Source organism: Triplophysa dalaica, chromosome 7 (assembly GCF_015846415.1).
Source record: "Triplophysa dalaica isolate WHDGS20190420 chromosome 7, ASM1584641v1, whole genome shotgun sequence".
Lineage (NCBI taxonomy): Eukaryota > Metazoa > Chordata > Actinopteri > Cypriniformes > Nemacheilidae > Triplophysa > Triplophysa dalaica.
This window is the reverse complement of record NC_079548.1, coordinates 5,253,669-5,270,231: the sequence shown is the minus strand read 5'-3', so window position 1 is coordinate 5,270,231 and position 16,563 is coordinate 5,253,669. Positions and strand designations below refer to the sequence as shown.

At 38.8% G+C, this 16,563-nt stretch overlaps 1 protein-coding gene across 3 annotated transcripts in view; it reads right to left on the bottom strand.

The window, feature by feature from the left end:
• Positions 1 to 6,394: 6,394 nt before the first annotated feature.
• Positions 6,395 to 16,563, bottom strand: part of prkar1b (protein kinase, cAMP-dependent, regulatory, type I, beta) — a 43,529-nt gene continuing 33,360 nt past the window's right edge. For all 3 annotated transcript variants that reach the window (XM_056752808.1, XM_056752809.1, XM_056752810.1), the window contains 3 exons: positions 15,262 to 15,383; positions 9,340 to 9,421; positions 6,395 to 7,798 (listed from right to left, as the gene is read on the bottom strand). In XM_056752808.1, the coding sequence (XP_056608786.1) occupies positions 7,626 to 7,798; positions 9,340 to 9,421; positions 15,262 to 15,383 (377 nt within the window). In that variant the 3' untranslated portion in view covers positions 6,395 to 7,625. The remainder of the gene's footprint in view (positions 7,799 to 9,339; positions 9,422 to 15,261; positions 15,384 to 16,563) is intronic.

Sequence of the window (16,563 nt, the reverse complement as noted above, 5' to 3'; positions counted from 1 at the left end):
TCCAGAAAGCACCTGCAGATGATGTTCAGTCGTTTTTGAAGATCACAGGCCCTTTCAGAATTGCATTAGACCTCAACATGACATTAAACAACAGAGGAGAATTACACACTTAAACCCCCAATTCTGTGTACCACCATTCCTACATTCGGTCTGCTTTGGATTAAACACGTCTGCAATGAACTCCCATCCACATAAAACAGAGACCAGCCTGAACATGCCGTGGTCTGACAGATTTGTTGTAAAACAGTGCCTCTTTATTTTCCCTCTTTTAAAAAAGGCAAGGAAGCAGAGAATTCTGGGGAGGAGGTGTGGGGGGTAATTGCCTCGGCTCTGCTGCCTACCATACGCTCGACTTTTGAACGTGTGAGAGCAGTGTGGAATGTGGGAAAAGGAAAAAAGGAAGACAAGGGTCTTACCGCGCCACGGTGGTCTGACCTTGGCCCCCGCCGGAGGCCAAACACTGTCAGCGGCCATCGCGGAGGATCCATTCACAGAATATACGATTTCTCCAAGCCGTGTTTTCTGAATGGTTGGACGTGTTTTGGATGCGCTTAGAATGGAATGAAAAGAAAAGGAATACGGCTTGAGATGGAGCCTTTTCTTTTTTGGAGGGAGCGTAACGGGCTTTCTTCACATTTCTATTAGAGCCTTAAGCTCTTGATTACGGCAATTGGCATGTCAGATTTCTCTTTCGCCTCTCGCTGGTCATTTGTTGTGGATGACAGAGGTGAAGCCGAAAATGAGGAAGGAGGAAAAGCAGGTGAGGCCGGAATTTACGTTTAAAGCTGCAGGACTAACTGCTCGTAGGACGGGGGACGAGGAGCCTCAAAAACAAACAGGTGGTTACCGAAAAGAGAAATCTAAAGGGGGAAGGTTTTTGTTTTGCTTTGTTTCAAAATGACACAAACTAAAAAGGCAATGGTGTTGCAAGTGTACTGTACTGAAGGTGGATGTTTATGACCCATGTCAAAAGAAGCCGTGGCTGCGTCTCCATGATATTTTGCTCATCAAATCGCACAACTTGACATCATGCACAAACAACTTGAGATGAGTTACATGCATTGCAAAATAAATAAAAATTTAAATTGGCCAAGTTTATATCGCTGCTGTCCTTTTGAAACCTCGTAAGTCTAAATTCAGTTTTTCAGAAAATGGAACAAACAATATCCTTTTTTAATGATTAAATACTGTATCGTCAGAGATGACAAGCACTTTTTAATACCTTTATAGGTTAGATATTTGCACACCCAGTGACAAACATTAAGGGTGACTCATAATAATGATTTTTGAGAAAAAAATTAAATCATGAAATCGGGAGAAAGAAAGGACAGCAGCGATATATTAGAACATTTTGTTTTCCAGTAAAAGCATATAAATATTCTTATTTGAGAAAATAAGATAAGACATGAGAAATATAGTCTTGTTTTCTAAAAAAATCTAATTAAACAAAATATCTAAAACATGAAAAAATATTACACCTACATTTACAAATATCTGCCAATAGAGTAAAAACTTACTTCAAAGGGAAAACGAGATGACTTTTCTTTCCAAATCTGCAAATATTATTCTTGTTTTCTGCATAATTTCACTTAATTTTGTTATATTTCCCAGAAAACAAGTCTTATTATCGTATGCAACGTTGCTTTGAAGTAAATACTTCTAAATTTAAATATTTAATGCAAATAAATGTTAGAGCCATAAGTACTACGAAATTAGATTTTTGTGTATTTCTTATATTCCTATATTGTATGCTTTTAAAACAGCATCACGTGGCATAGTTTAACCACATAAATCTATGCATGTGAATAGCTGTTGAGTTAGTTTATGGGTCAAATTCTAGAAAATCTACAAGAAATGCATTTTTTTTGCAGCGCAAGACTGGGTGAGAGAAATAATAACACAAATCAAATAAAAAATCTCAATAGGACACGATGGTTATAAGATTATTCACTTGAACAGGTACGGACATACTGTACATAGACCAACCATAGTGATCCACTTGAAATGGAAATTAAAGGAACAGTTCACCCAAAGTCTTCATTTACTCGCCTTCATTTTAGAAAGATATTTGAACGAATGGTTGTATCCAAACAGTTCTCGTCCACCATTGACTCCCATAGTAGGAGAAATGCTTTATACATTTCTTTGTTCTGTTGAACACAAAAGAAGATATTTTGAAGGATGTAGAAAAGCAAACACTTCTGGGGCACTTTTGACTTGCATTGTCATTTTTCTTACTATGGTAGTCAATGGTGGTTTGGTTACAAGCCTTCTTTCAAATATCTTTCTCTGTGTTAAACAAAACAAAGACATTTATACAGATTTGGAACAACCCAAGGGTGAATAACTGAAGACAGAATTTTTCATTTTGGGTGAACTGTCCCTTTAAGAACTTCTCTGCATTTCAATCCCACTTTTCATCCCACAGTAGCACTTGCATGTTCTTGCAACCTCTTCCCATTAACTGCCAACATTCCTTAATTTGTAGAAAAACAACAACCACCTACTTCACCATAAACACGGCAATTAAAAGAAACACTCCAAAACAGACGCAAACAATCACAAACAGGTGTTTCGTGGCTCTAATACTTACAAAAGTTTATAAGGCCCTTAAAAATATTTTTGGCTTTGTGAGTTCACATGAGCTCAGTTGAAGCGGGGAGCTCCTCTGTGGCTCTTATTCAATTAGTTGCTATACGAGTTTGTGTGTGGTACAATGAACATCGTGCCACGCCTGATGTAGACGATCCGCAATAGATGTTCGCACACACCGAGGTATTCATGCAATGCTGTTAAAAGCCCCCCTCCCATAATGCACTGCAACTTTTTGGAAGCCACAGGCGGGCCGGCAGCTTTTAAAAGAAAATGAGAGGAGCTTGGGTCTTTGCTGTCATACTGTATGAAGCAATACAGCAACCTCATTAAAAGAAATGAGGATTAAGGGCATGTTCATATAATATAAAATGTAAAGATATACATCGATACCACAGAGAGAATCTATCATAGGCAACCATCTGAAACACACCCAGATGGATTATAACATTTTTCAAGTTTCGACGTGAATTGATTTTAACTAGGTGGCTTCGATCAGCACTGTCACATGTCTCGGCGGCTGACGAAAAGTCTGTCATGCATACCACAACTCACATAAGTCCCCTGGGGTCAGAATTATCTTGTGACCTTAAGTATGGGTCAACGTGATGGAGGAGAAAGAGCCATCGATCAGAGCATTGAAGAGGCATTTAGCTGAAGTAATAATTGAGTGTTCATTTCTCATACTTGTGTTACGGCACAATACTGTCTGAGTGCTTGTTATTGCTTAATGGCACCCGAGAGACCTCTCCATCCTTCTCTGGACAAGATTAAAGTGAGGGTGTGTGTGTCTGTAGCTCTCAGGGCCAATGAAGTGCATATCTACTTAACTAATGTCTTTTAGAAGTATGAAATGCAATAGTACGACACCACTTGAACACTACAGTATACACGGCATACATCATATTATTTTAAACAAATAATATGCGAAACAAACGGCTTGCGTTGAACATACAAACTGAGGTTGCCAACAATGTTGTCACGTGACCTTACAAGGCATGTTATATTCAGCAACTAATTAAAAAACTTAAAACAGCATTTTTGCACTAGATTTTGCGTGAAAAATGTTGGCAGTTAAATTATGGTTGTTCATAACAGCGTAATATAATTTCTTACCATTTTTGTTGTATACTTTGTATAGCATATTCTGTGAATATCTGGAATACTTACCCTGCTTAACCTAATATTTGCAAAATTCAACTGAGCAACTTGTGTGCACCATTGGCAAAACCTATTTTAAGCGTGACGAATAAAATTAATTTAAATGTATAAAATAAAATTAGCAGATAAAATTAAATATTTATTTAAGCTAAAAATAATTTTCTAGTCGAGACGGCAATAGACAATTTCACAACAGTGGTCCAGAAGAAACATAAATTAAAAAAATTAAGCAACCTGTAATTATACATTTGAAAACATTTTGATTCACTTCTAAATGTTCTGGTAGTAGTATTTTGTCTTCATTTTTCTTTAGTGTTAAAATATACAGGACATCTTATTTATTTCTTGCAAAATGGCCTGTAATTGTCAAAATATAGCTGCTGTTCTTCTGAAACCTTGTATCTATTAAAAAATATTAGTATTAGTCACCCTTTATGTTTGTCACTGGCTCTTGCAATATCTAACCAATAAAAAGTACTTAAAAGTGCTTGCTAACTTTAATGGTATTAAATCGTTTAAAAAGTAAAGTGTTTTCTCCATTTCTTGAAAAATAGCTAATCTGGGAATCTGAGGTGATGTGATGAAATATCCTAAAAATTACTTTTTGCTGCATTTCCACACATGGGATCACATTTCTGTTAATCAAATAAAGTGGATGATGTCCTGTGGGAATGATTGTGTGTCATCCTTACGGATCAATATTTACTATAGTATGTTCAGTTAATAGTTCCACTAACAATACGAGGAAACAGTGCACTTTAATGATTACATTATTTCAATGGCATGTAAATAGGGATAGACCAGACACTGACATTATTGTCTGACCAAAACCTCTTTATTCTGCTAGTTCATATACTAAAAGCCTAAATTATTCCAGAAACCTCATGCGGGTCTTTGACTACAGATAGTTTAAGAAACAAATATTTATATAATGTAAAATTGTCCAAATAAATCATTACACCTTAGTATTTGTCAGACAGAACGGCCTAACCTTGTATACAGTCAATAGCTGCTGTTTAACAGTTTCAGTTCTTGTAGTTCTGTCATCTGATTATGGCTTTTCCTGTTCCGCTTCCTCTTTTCAATCTTTGTGGAATTCCATTAATCAGACAAATTCTGATCTCCTGACCTGATCTGGTGCTCTCCTGGTTGACCTCCGCTCCTCCTTTCCTGCAAGTCCGAACCGTTCATTCTTGTTTTCTCATTTGACCTGGAAGCACACATCACAGAACGGCCCTTAACCCGAACGGGTCGGGATTAAACTGTGATTAGGATAGTGTCCATACAGTCAGGTTTACCGCGGTTCGGGCCAGAACGATGACAAGCACACAGAATTTAAACGTGTTTCTTTATAGATGACTATCAAAGCATTCTTAAAGTAATGGCAGGGAGCAAATCTGTTAAATGATTCATGACAGGGTGGGGTGTAAAGGCGGGTCGGGGGCCAACAAATCTACAGAGACTATAGATCCAAAATCTGATCCAAATCTGTGAAAAACAAACAGAGCAAAAAAAAGAGAAGAACAGAACTGACCAAAACTTTAAAGCAAAAATGTATAATAAAATATATAACTGATCAGCAATAGGTTAAAAATAATTCATTGGTCATTAATTAAAACGATCAGTAAAACGTGTATTATTTTTTCATTAATAATTGTTTGTCAATTACAAATTCATTAATTTTTTATTTTATTTATTTAGTTAAAAATGATTAATTCAAACCATCAATCTACATATTTAAAGCATGGATAGTCATACTTAAGTTAGTAAAAGAAAATAAAGCTGGTGGAAAAATAACAGCCTGCCAATAAATTTAAAACCTTCAAAAAGACACTTACAGCTTTTAAACATGTAAGAAATGAGTGGATCTTATTACAAAATGAAACATTAGCTGATCTTATTACAAAAGGTCCTTAATTGGGTTTGAGGCAATTACAATGAAGCGTGTTTGTGTTTTAAAGGCTTGAGTGGTAGACTTCAGTACATTCTCTAGTTGATTTAGTGTTGTTAAGATCTGATGGAATGTGTCGAAGCCAAAAGCTGGAGTTTAATCTCACGGGCCTCCCCTTCCACTGACAATACAAGCTGACATCTGACTGGCAGTGAGAGAGAGAGAGATCCGACAGCATGAATGATAAGGTGATCTAGAAGAGATCAAAGGCTCTTGCAGGAAAGACAAATAGACGCATTAAACGGCAGCAAAGCATTTAATGGTGTTCAAAAGCTTTTCTTTATTGGTCTGAAGAGTAAAATGTGTGTAAGGGCTGGTGTGTGTGTTTCAAAACCCTGAAACAAAGCATGCACAATCTCTCCTCTCAAATGCATTTAGATAAACTCAAACGCACTCATTTAAAACCACTAAATTGCCAAAAGCCCACCCTCTCCTCAAGTTACAACAAACAAACAATGGCTGTGTCTCTAATCCTAGTCAACTAGCATTTTGGTCATTCATAGCTCATTAGATTTTGAGACACAGCGAATGTAATTTTTCAGTTTACATTGAAGAATATATTTATTAAAGTAACTTCTAGAGTAAATGTGTCATGGCCTTAAGAGTGTCATGTGTTTTTATAATACAAGTGCATTTTTGAAAAAGCAAAAAAAATGCATTTTTCGGATAACGTCGATCGGACACGGAGCATGAAAATCCCCTTCCCCGTGGTTCTTTATTAAAACTCATTTCTTGTGACATGTAACAAAACCCCTCCCCGATATTTCCAGCGTTAGAAGCATAACGTAGCCAAGATGCAAATATTACAACAGAAAGGCAAAATATGTATTTTTAGTAAACGGGTAAATCTCACAAAAACGTGTTGGGATAATGAGAAAATAACGCTTGTTTTGGGACTGAAATTGTTGAATGTTTTCTGGCATACAAGCATTTTCCATTACATAATATACATAATATAGTATTTTCAAAATCAGTATAACAAATAAAACCATGACGTTTTCTGTAAGTGCAGGACAATATCATAGAATTTGGGGTTAAATGTGCAATGTCGTTTTAAAATAATGAAAATAAAACTCTCAAAACTCCCAAATATAGGCTTAAAGTGACTCAAAATTGAAAATTCTGCTATCATTTACTCAACCTCTTCTGCAGAACACAAAAGAAGATATTTTGAAGAATGTTGTTAACTGGTCCCCAATCACTTGCATCGGTTTTGTATTCATTCAATAGAAGTGAAACGGTGCATGTCGGCACACTTCGGTTACCAAATTAATGCAAAAAAGTGTTCTGCAGAAGAAAAAGTCATACAGGTTTGAAATGCCAAGAGGGAGAGTAAATGATGACCCAACTTTCATTTTCTATAAGCAATAAATACATTTGTATTTCTTGCATATTTTCGGTTTCGCGAGATTCATCCTCACAGGTTCAGAGTTGGCACATAAACCAAAAACTGACCCAACAACAGCACAGCTACAAAATACACGCTCCTCTGTGTAAACATTTGGTCGTGCCTTCCATTATATCACCGCAATTTCCTCATCGTTCATACATTTCTGGTCTGCATGCATCACATGTTGCAAAACTTTACACATGCCACGCCGATTTTCATTTCAGTCTGTTTGGCCACATCATTTCCTGCACATCTGCTTTGTGACAGCACTGGCCAAATTAAAGTGTACGTACTCAAATAAAGGAAAAGGGGAGAGCACTTGTGCTTCTCGCAAATAATAATGGAATGCTTGGCTGCATAAAATAACTTAAGTTCAATATCAACGGAACGTACCACATTTATAGCAAAACAATTATAAGCAAACGATTTAAGCGAAACCGACGAATTACGTCGTAAATTGTTTTATGCAACCAGATACCCGAGTCACCTGAAGGAGGTCTGTGACCTCACGACACGTGTCAGATGGTCAGGTTAGACTGTGAGAGATATGAAGCTGTTGTATCTCTGGATGTTTCTCTTGAGGATCTCGGAGCAGGGTCCAAGGACGCGCTCGAAACGTGGCCGGTCCAGCTTGACGCACTTGAGCGGACCCCTAGCCACAACCGTAGCCGCCCGGGGTCTGTTTAGCAGCAGGGCTATCTCACCTACAGAGAGAAAATAAACATGCAGGTAAGCTTGTTGCTTGGATAAATGACCGACTTTGTTTAAAAAGACATCATGGAAAGCTTAACATTCATCATATATTGAGCCTAAGCTGGAAAAAAGGTTCAAACGGCATTGTATGACATCAGGTCTGGGGTCGTCGAGAGTCTGTCTACATTTACGTCATCAACACTTATCCGGTGCTCGGCAACTTGACCCACCCTCTTGAAGAACGGAGTGAACTTCAACAGTAAGTGGAGGTTAGCCAATCATAACACGGGCCGTTTATATAGAGAGGCCTTAAAACTACAGTAGCCTGATTGATTCAAAGAGTCAGAGGATTGAAAGCAGCCATGAATACATGGAAACCACTTTAAACGAAACGTTCTCAGATTGCGATATGATTATCAGGTCGGTAATGAAATGTTCAACACTTCATTGTAGCACATTATTAAAACACTAAGGTAGATAAGGTCAGCTTTCCTGTTCCTTTATTTAATACATAACATTACATAAAATACTTTTAAGACACATTTAAAGGTGACGCAATGTGTTTTCAAAGGTAAAATATTTGCTTCTATCCCATGTTGAAGCTGTTTTTGTTCTAAGTCATTGCTATGTGCAAGCACATGAAAAGTCAATTTTTATCTCATTGACCATAGCCCAGTTTCCCACGTTAACTTATAATGATTTCAAAGTTGAGCAGAATTTTTCGAGGGAAATGTCGCTTTGACGTCATTTTATTTCAACCCACGTAAAGGTAAGTATTCAATGTTATGTTTCAAAAAACGATGCTGATTTGTGGATTCCAGCTTTTAAGTGCAAAAACAACTAAATAAACAGCATGCAGCATGTTCGGTCCCCCAAAGCCTATGCCACTATTGAAACTTCGCTAATGAAACCGATAGCCCTGTGGTTAGTGAGGCGACATATAGCGCCATTGGTTTTTGCGGTCAAAGTTTGATGCTGCTTTCACTTGCTCTCGGAAATTTGATAATTCCAACTTCAACCCGGAAGAAACGTCTGGACTAAAAAGAATTTAGTTACTAGGGATGCACGATAAATTATCGGCCATATCGGTATCGGCCGATAATTGGTCATTCTTTAAGGTATCGGCCGATAATCAAATTTAGCTTCAGTCAAATTTAGCATTGCTATTAGTAACATTAAAACATCCCCATCGTGGTGTTCGTATTTAGAATTCTGTGTGGTAGTGCAGACCTAACGCCATCCACTTTTAAACAATCATCTCTGTGTATGCTAATAACATAAACACCAAGCTTGTACATTATACAGTTACAATAGAAAAGCAGTAGCTCTCTATATAACGTAAATATTATTACAGTACAAACACCACGTAGTGTCAGAATCGTGTCTGTGGTGGAGCAGTCTAAACCACACAGAGTAAACAAGCACATAGATCTACATTCTGCATGCTCCGCACATGACGGAGTGCCACCTGTTAGGGGGCGGCACTTCCTGTCTGACTCTGATCTGTTCTGCTACCAGACTCGGGCTCGGCACTCATCCTTCGAACACTCACCAAAGTAGTCAGACGGACCCAGGCGGCCCACTTCAACGTATTCTTCATTATCAGACCTGCGCTGCAGAACGGACGCCGTGCCCTGAGAAGAGACCGAGAGAGAGAAAATAAGCTTCAATACACAAAGAGTAAGGAAAAGCTAAGCTCACGGTGTCGTAGAGTTTGAGACGTGTCAGAAAGATTAGTTTCAGAGAGATTCTTTGCTTTATATGCCTGCAGGTGTGCAGGATTTAGATGACAACTCGACACACACACACAAACAGAACGACACACACACCTCCTTCTCACACCTGGGCCTGTCAGTGTTGAGATTTTTCAGCCTTTATCGGGTTTCACTGTACGCGGCGCCTCATAGTGCACTCCAAAACTCAAACACATTTACTACGAAAAATAAGCAGAGACAAGACGTTTGGTCTCATTCGTCACATGAAGGACAAATACACAAGCCTTACCCAAAATGCAGCGGTAAAAGACGACAAAAGCGGGGTCAGGACTGCGCAATTCATAGGCACTTTACAGTCAAAAACGTTTCAAAACAAACACAAACTGTAGTTAATCATTACAAAGTTAGGAATGAAACGGTGCAAGAAAAGGAAGTAAAAAATAAGAATGATGAACCATAAACAGCTGAGACAAAAACGTTTTAAAATGGGAATAGTTTTACAATTCGATTCTCATAAGAAAGCAAGAACTTCATTAGACTTCATCAAGATCTTCATTACTCTCTCAAGATTGTGAGTAAACTTGAGTCTTGTGAGTAAATGTGGGTTTGTCAGAAGGTCTGGAGATGTATTGTGGTCAATCCAGTCGAGTGTCTTTTGAATATCAACAAAATCAAACCTCAGGAGTGACATAAAGTCAACAGCAATGTGAAAGACTGACAGCACGACAAGACAAATTAAAACTGTGATCTTTTTCCTAAATTTTTCCTAAAGACATATTCAGAAATATTACTGTTGTATTGTTTAAAAGTGAATATGAACTTCTTTGCAGTATTTGATGTATTTTGAGAGACAATACAGAGCATCTTTTCTATCATTTTCACCTGTTTCTCCAGTTTTCATTTTCTGCAAATAAATGCAAATAGAAAGAATGTTTTTATTTGAATTTTTTTAGAAATATTGTAAGTAGTTCACAGAATTAAACTAAAATGATCATTTTACCTTAACACACACCTATAAACATTTTACATTTTAAAATGAGGAAAAAGAACCCGATGACACCCTGTCTCCCTGAAAACCATGTTGTCTGCAACCAAACTGTGAGGAGACACTGACATCATGATATGAGCCGGCGCTAATCCACCGCTGCAGATGAGAAACAGCACTTGTCTTTAGTCAATAACACATAACGGTTCAGTGTGTATATCTGTATCTCACTTGTAGTCCTGCTGGGTCTCTTTGGAGCTTTCAACACACAGTTGACCCTATTGACCTGAACATCCTCGTCGGAAAACTTTAAAATCACAGGTTAAGTATGAAAATCGCAGGTCAAGCGTCCATTGTTGTAAACACAGTTACACTTACTGATCATGCTTACAGTATATTACGGGCTAGAAAGAAATAGGAACTGTTCTCCCCCTAAAAAAAAAAAATCTGTATTCATGTACTCATACTCATCTGCATCATTTTTTTTGTTCTGAGGAACACAGAGAAAGACACTTCGAAGAATGTTTATAACCACACAGTTATTGGGTCACCATTGACTACCATAGTAGGAAAAAAAGCTTTATAATTTTCTTTTTTTCTGTTGAACACAAAAGAAGATATTTTGAAGAATGTAGAAGAAGCAAACAGTTCTAGGGAAATTTAAACAACCGTTGTCATTTTTCCTTCTATGGTAGTTAATAGAGGCTATGAACTGTTTGGTTATAAACAGTGTTTCTCAGAACAAAGAAATGTATACAGATTTGGAACAAATCAAGTGTGAATTTTATTTTAGGGTGAACTGTCCCTTTAAGTCTTCTTATCAACTCTTAGAGTTTGTACACCTTGAATGATCCTCAAATCATATGGCTTGTGGAGAAGACAGTTTCCATCAATCTGACGCTATGTCTCCTTCAGTCGTACTGCTATCGCCTCCATGTACAGTCAGAACATCTGCTGATGGAGGAGCCTGACGTTACAGAGCCCCACAGCTGTGGAACCGCCTCTCTGTCAATACTGAACAATCGCACGCGCTACCAATATTTCAGAAATAAAAACATTCCTGTTCAGTCAAGCAAAGCTAAGGTAACTTTGAGCATACAGGTCACCACTGTAACCCACAGCAACAAGCTGCATCGGCACACGGCGTGGGTTTCGGTGCACTCGCGTGCTGATGTTTTTGACTGTTCATTAAAGGCTGTTTGAAGGCATCTGGTTCATTTCTCCACCCGGCATTGATGTGTTTTGTACGCTTTCATGGGATGCCATAGCCAGAACTTTCTTTATCCTTATGACTTGCCGGCAGCGCTCTCTCACACCACACCGACTTCTTACAAACAACAAAACACTGAATTTTCCGCAAACAAGATTTTAACATTTTCTGGACGAAATCAAACTCACAATCAGCCTTTGCCACACAATGATAGGGTGGTCCGGGTATAGTGGTTACATACTGGCCAAAGTCAAAACCCACCCTTAAGCCCCTACGAAATTCTCGTGTTGGGAACAACATACTTTTCGACCATTTTATCCTCAGGTTCGTATGCTAAATACACACTCCACATGATTTGATGCAATGCAGGGTCAGAGTAATGCACCGGGGTCGAGGGGTTTGATCCAAACCGCAGCAGCACACTCAAAAACAACATAATAAAGAATTTAATGTGGAAAAGACCCTGTAAGAATAAATGGAAACAAGTTGCATTTTTATTATGCCAGGCGTGCCTTTCATCTCGTGTGCAATCGCCGCCTGTAATTATGCAGTACATAATAACATATCCTACCGCTTTCTATCTTCTTTTTTCTTCTCTTAGGTTCCGTTTTTGGTTTTTAATGTTTCGGTGTGAGCCCAGTGGATCGGTGTTGCTATATGTAGGACATTGGCTGGGGACGTGTTCTCCAGAAGCATGACATCATGGGGATGCCCCGAGGCTGTTGGTTTTACATTAGTAGCAAATTGAAAGTCTCGCGATGGGCGGTAAATTGTTTCAGCCTCTGTGGGAAAGCCTGTTTAACATAGATTCAATAAAAACCGCTGGGGGGAGGAAACGCAAACACTCGAATGTAAACTATTTGATTTGTTCGACATGCTGTTGAGCAGAGATATTTGACTCCGGTTCTGGAGGGCTAATATCCTGCTGAGTTTACGTCAAACCTTAAACATCCTCGCTTTCAAGCACTCCTGAAGAATTTGATTAGCTTGTTCAGGTGTGTTTGATTTGGGTTGGAGCTAAACACTGCAGGATAGTGGCCCTCGTTGGAGTTGGTACAGATCTCTCACTGGTCCTGAAGCAGGTGTCCTCGTAACATACAAGCCCATGAGCATCACATTAAGGCCAAGTTACAGTAAGATAACTGAATATTATACGCTGTGAAAACACAGATCTGTCAAAATAATCATACTATGGGATCTGAGTGGGACAGCTACACGCAGACACACTCAGCTTCCCTGAAGCAAACCATCTTTCTTCTCAAGCCTGTGTGTCATAGTGTCTATACTCTGGTTCCCTCGCCCGGGTCTGGAGTCTGGACCTGACCCTGTGTGAAAGTCTGAAGCGCACATTCCATCTCTGAACCGCCGGCACTCCGTTCTGGGAATCAGGCAGAGAGAGGAAGAGAGAGAGACAAACGAGCAGCGAGACAGGACGATATCTCATGCACAAGCCTTCCTTATTTATTTTTATCTGTCTCTCTGACCTGCTCCCGCTCGACCCGCAGAAACAGAAGTTAAAAATGCAAACTAGGCTGAGATGAATAGGACAGACAAACCAAATAAGACGAAAGGGAAAATATAACTGATAAAATTCATAAAAATACTACAGCAGAGGTTTTGAGGTAATAATGCATCTATTCAATAGAACTTTAAAATAATAGAACAACATAAAGAAAACAACAGAATAAAAAAACTGAATAAAACCGAATTCAGAAGAAAACGTAATCAGGAGAACAGAATAGATCTGAACAAATTTGATCACATAGAAAATAGAAGAAAAAGGAACAGAACGGAAACAACAAAATTGAACTAAATAGAAAATTATAGAACGGAATAAAACAAACAATGGAATAGAACAGAACAGAATAGAAAATATTTAAAAAAGAGAATTCTATGGATTTTATGACAACATCTTTCTGTACAAATGTGTTGAAGTTGAAAAACACGCACAAACCTGGTCACACATCAGCAGGTTTCCTGAACTGTCTGTTACCATCGCACAGTTTCAACACCGCCTTTTTTCCAATGCTGTCCAATGACCATCTGACCTTCCAGCTACTGATGTGTGCTTCTCAAGTTTACTTTTCATGGGTCATTAATCCTAGATTTATAATTTTCCCCAAAGGAAGAATTCATTAAAATGCCTTTTCCAAACGCGCATACTTTTGAGGTAACCCAAGTGTCTTTCCTCTCAAAGCTGTAGTAAATTTGTCGAACGGTTCTCATGAAGTAGTATAAGATTTCCTATTTTTTTAAGAGTAACCTTACTATTAATGATTTTTTTTCTTTGCTAACAACAGGTCACTAACAAGTCGCTGAGAGTCTGGAACAAGTCACCATGCATCACTTTGTGACAGGGCAGGATGAGTTACATGCTAAAGTTTAAAAGTGATGGACGGGGGATGGTTGTAGATTCTAAACCCAAGTATGAGTGATATTAGTATGCAAACATCCCCATTAAAGGGATAGTTCACCCAAAAACTCCAATCTGCTGTATATTTACTCACCCCCAGGCCATCCGAGATGTAGGTGACATTTTCTCTTAAGTAGAACCATAAAGAAGATTGTTTGGTAAATTCACAGCCCTCTTGCTTTCATATAATGGGAGTCTATGTTGTCCACCTGTCTAAGAGTTCTTAAAGGACAGAATTCTAAAAGAGCGCCTCCTGACTACATGTTGACGTCTTGTGAAGCAAATCGTTCGATATTTTCATAAAACTGAACGTCATTTTTATAATATAAATCATACTGTGCAGCCTCTGCACACGTCCCGATCTCAATCTTCTTCTTGTAGTATTTGGTGGCGGATGGCATGCCAGCGTCCGGTGCGTTTAGCGCCACCTGCAGGAAGGGAGTGTTGAGCGACGGTTGCTTTTTAGGAATTATATGCTTTAGGAACTCTTAGACAGGTGGACCCCATAGACTCCCATTATATGAAAGCAAAGAGGGCTGTGGATTTACCAAACAATCTTCTTTATGGTTCTGCTCAAGAAAAAAAGTCACCTTTTTCTTGGATGACCTGGGGGTGCGTAAATAAACGGCAAAGTAGAGTTTTTGGGTGAACTACACCTTTACGCAACCAAGAGGCATGTGGATGGAGAGCATCACGGGAGCACTGGTGGTGAAACAAGGGCAGCCAAATGAAGGGGTAGAGCACTCCAAGACAGAGAAGAAAGTGACAAACAATGAAAGAAGGAGAGCCGGAGAGAAAGAGAGATGTGATCATTTGAGAAGACACAGAAAGAGAGTAAGATTCTTCTTAATTTATACATGTGAAGTTAATTAAATGATGATTCACAGATCTGGCGGACACAGAGAAGAATGCTGAATCAGCACTGTGAGGTTTTGTTTTAGTTGACACCAGCAAGAAATTCAACCGAACACTGTGTGTATGCGGCCTTAAAAGGTATCAGGCCCATACCCCTTGTGAGTAAACACAAACTGTGAAACTTTGTCCAACTCTGAGGAACGTCGTGGGGAACCAAAGAGAGTCGTTCTCCTCTTTTCAGCCCTCAAAAGACAGATAGAGAGTTGTTTTGGTTAACAAAGATTTCCTGTACACACCTCTGTTATAATGAAGAAGTCATCTCCAGGATCTCCCTGAACGACGACCTTGTCTCCATCGTCAGATTGCACAGGCTCCAGTGCATCAGCCACCGTCAACCTCTCCCATTTATCAAGAGATTCTACGGGAGACAAAAGATGAATGTTAAAGAAGACAAGACACCAAAACTCTTGGCATTCGAATCTGAAATCGATGACACCACAAAAATACTGTCATGCCAGAAAGCAGGAACTGTAGAGTTCAACAAGGAAGCAATCTGTACAAACAATATCAGTGAAAAGAAAATCCTCAAGATTAACACCACCACTTATTCTGAAGCCGTGAGAAATAAACCGGCAAAGCCATCATTCAAAACCCGGCACATTCCTGAGGCCATTCCCACCTTCCAGCATCCATCACCGGGCGTACCACCCACAAACACGACCGTGCTAGAACCCTGCGCCGGCCGCTTCATTCTCTCCAGCTGTAAATAATAATGACGGCCTCTACGGGGACTCCACTGTTTATTCCGTCTGTCTATCTTCATTTCCCTTCATCCCACAGACTGTTGTTAAGCATTTCCCATCATCTCATCACATTACAATGCACGACGGAACAATACAGTAGTCGATGATCAGATGTTATTACAATGTTAACATTTCAATAGTTGGTGTGTGTGTGGCTTCTGTGTGTGTGTGTGTCTTGGGGCCGGCCTGTCTGCATGCTCCAGACTAATGGTCACTTTATCAGGCTGGCTAAGACATCCTCACGCACGGGCAGACATCCACCTGCTTCAGTCGTAACATGAGCCCGCCAGCCAGAAAAAAAATCAACATGTGTCTATGTTAACACATTCCTCTGTCGGGATATATTGTAATGTAACAATATAACAGTGTCAGTTAATATGAAAGTATCTGTATTTGTTCGGAGGTTTTAAGAGGACACTAAGCACTCTTATTTTGATAAAAGCATTATAAAGAAATGAAGCATGTGTCTGGTATCTGCTAACTAGCACACAATTTTTTGTTTATAAAGTTTTATTTGTTCAAAAAACAAAAAGGGGTGTATGCACACGGGACGATGACGTCCTTCCGCTAATTGATGTACCTTGACACAGATAGCCTGAAGTGCTTCTTCATTTTGGTTGTCGACGTATGACGAAGTGTTTGAATAATTAGACTAACGTTGTTGGTCGTAATCCTATGTGCATATTATTAAACTGTTTAGACCATTATTAAATATTGGGAATATAATTAAAATATTAAGATTATTATGAAAATAGTAAGATAACTTATGTTAACGTGTGTTGATTTTCAAAATAG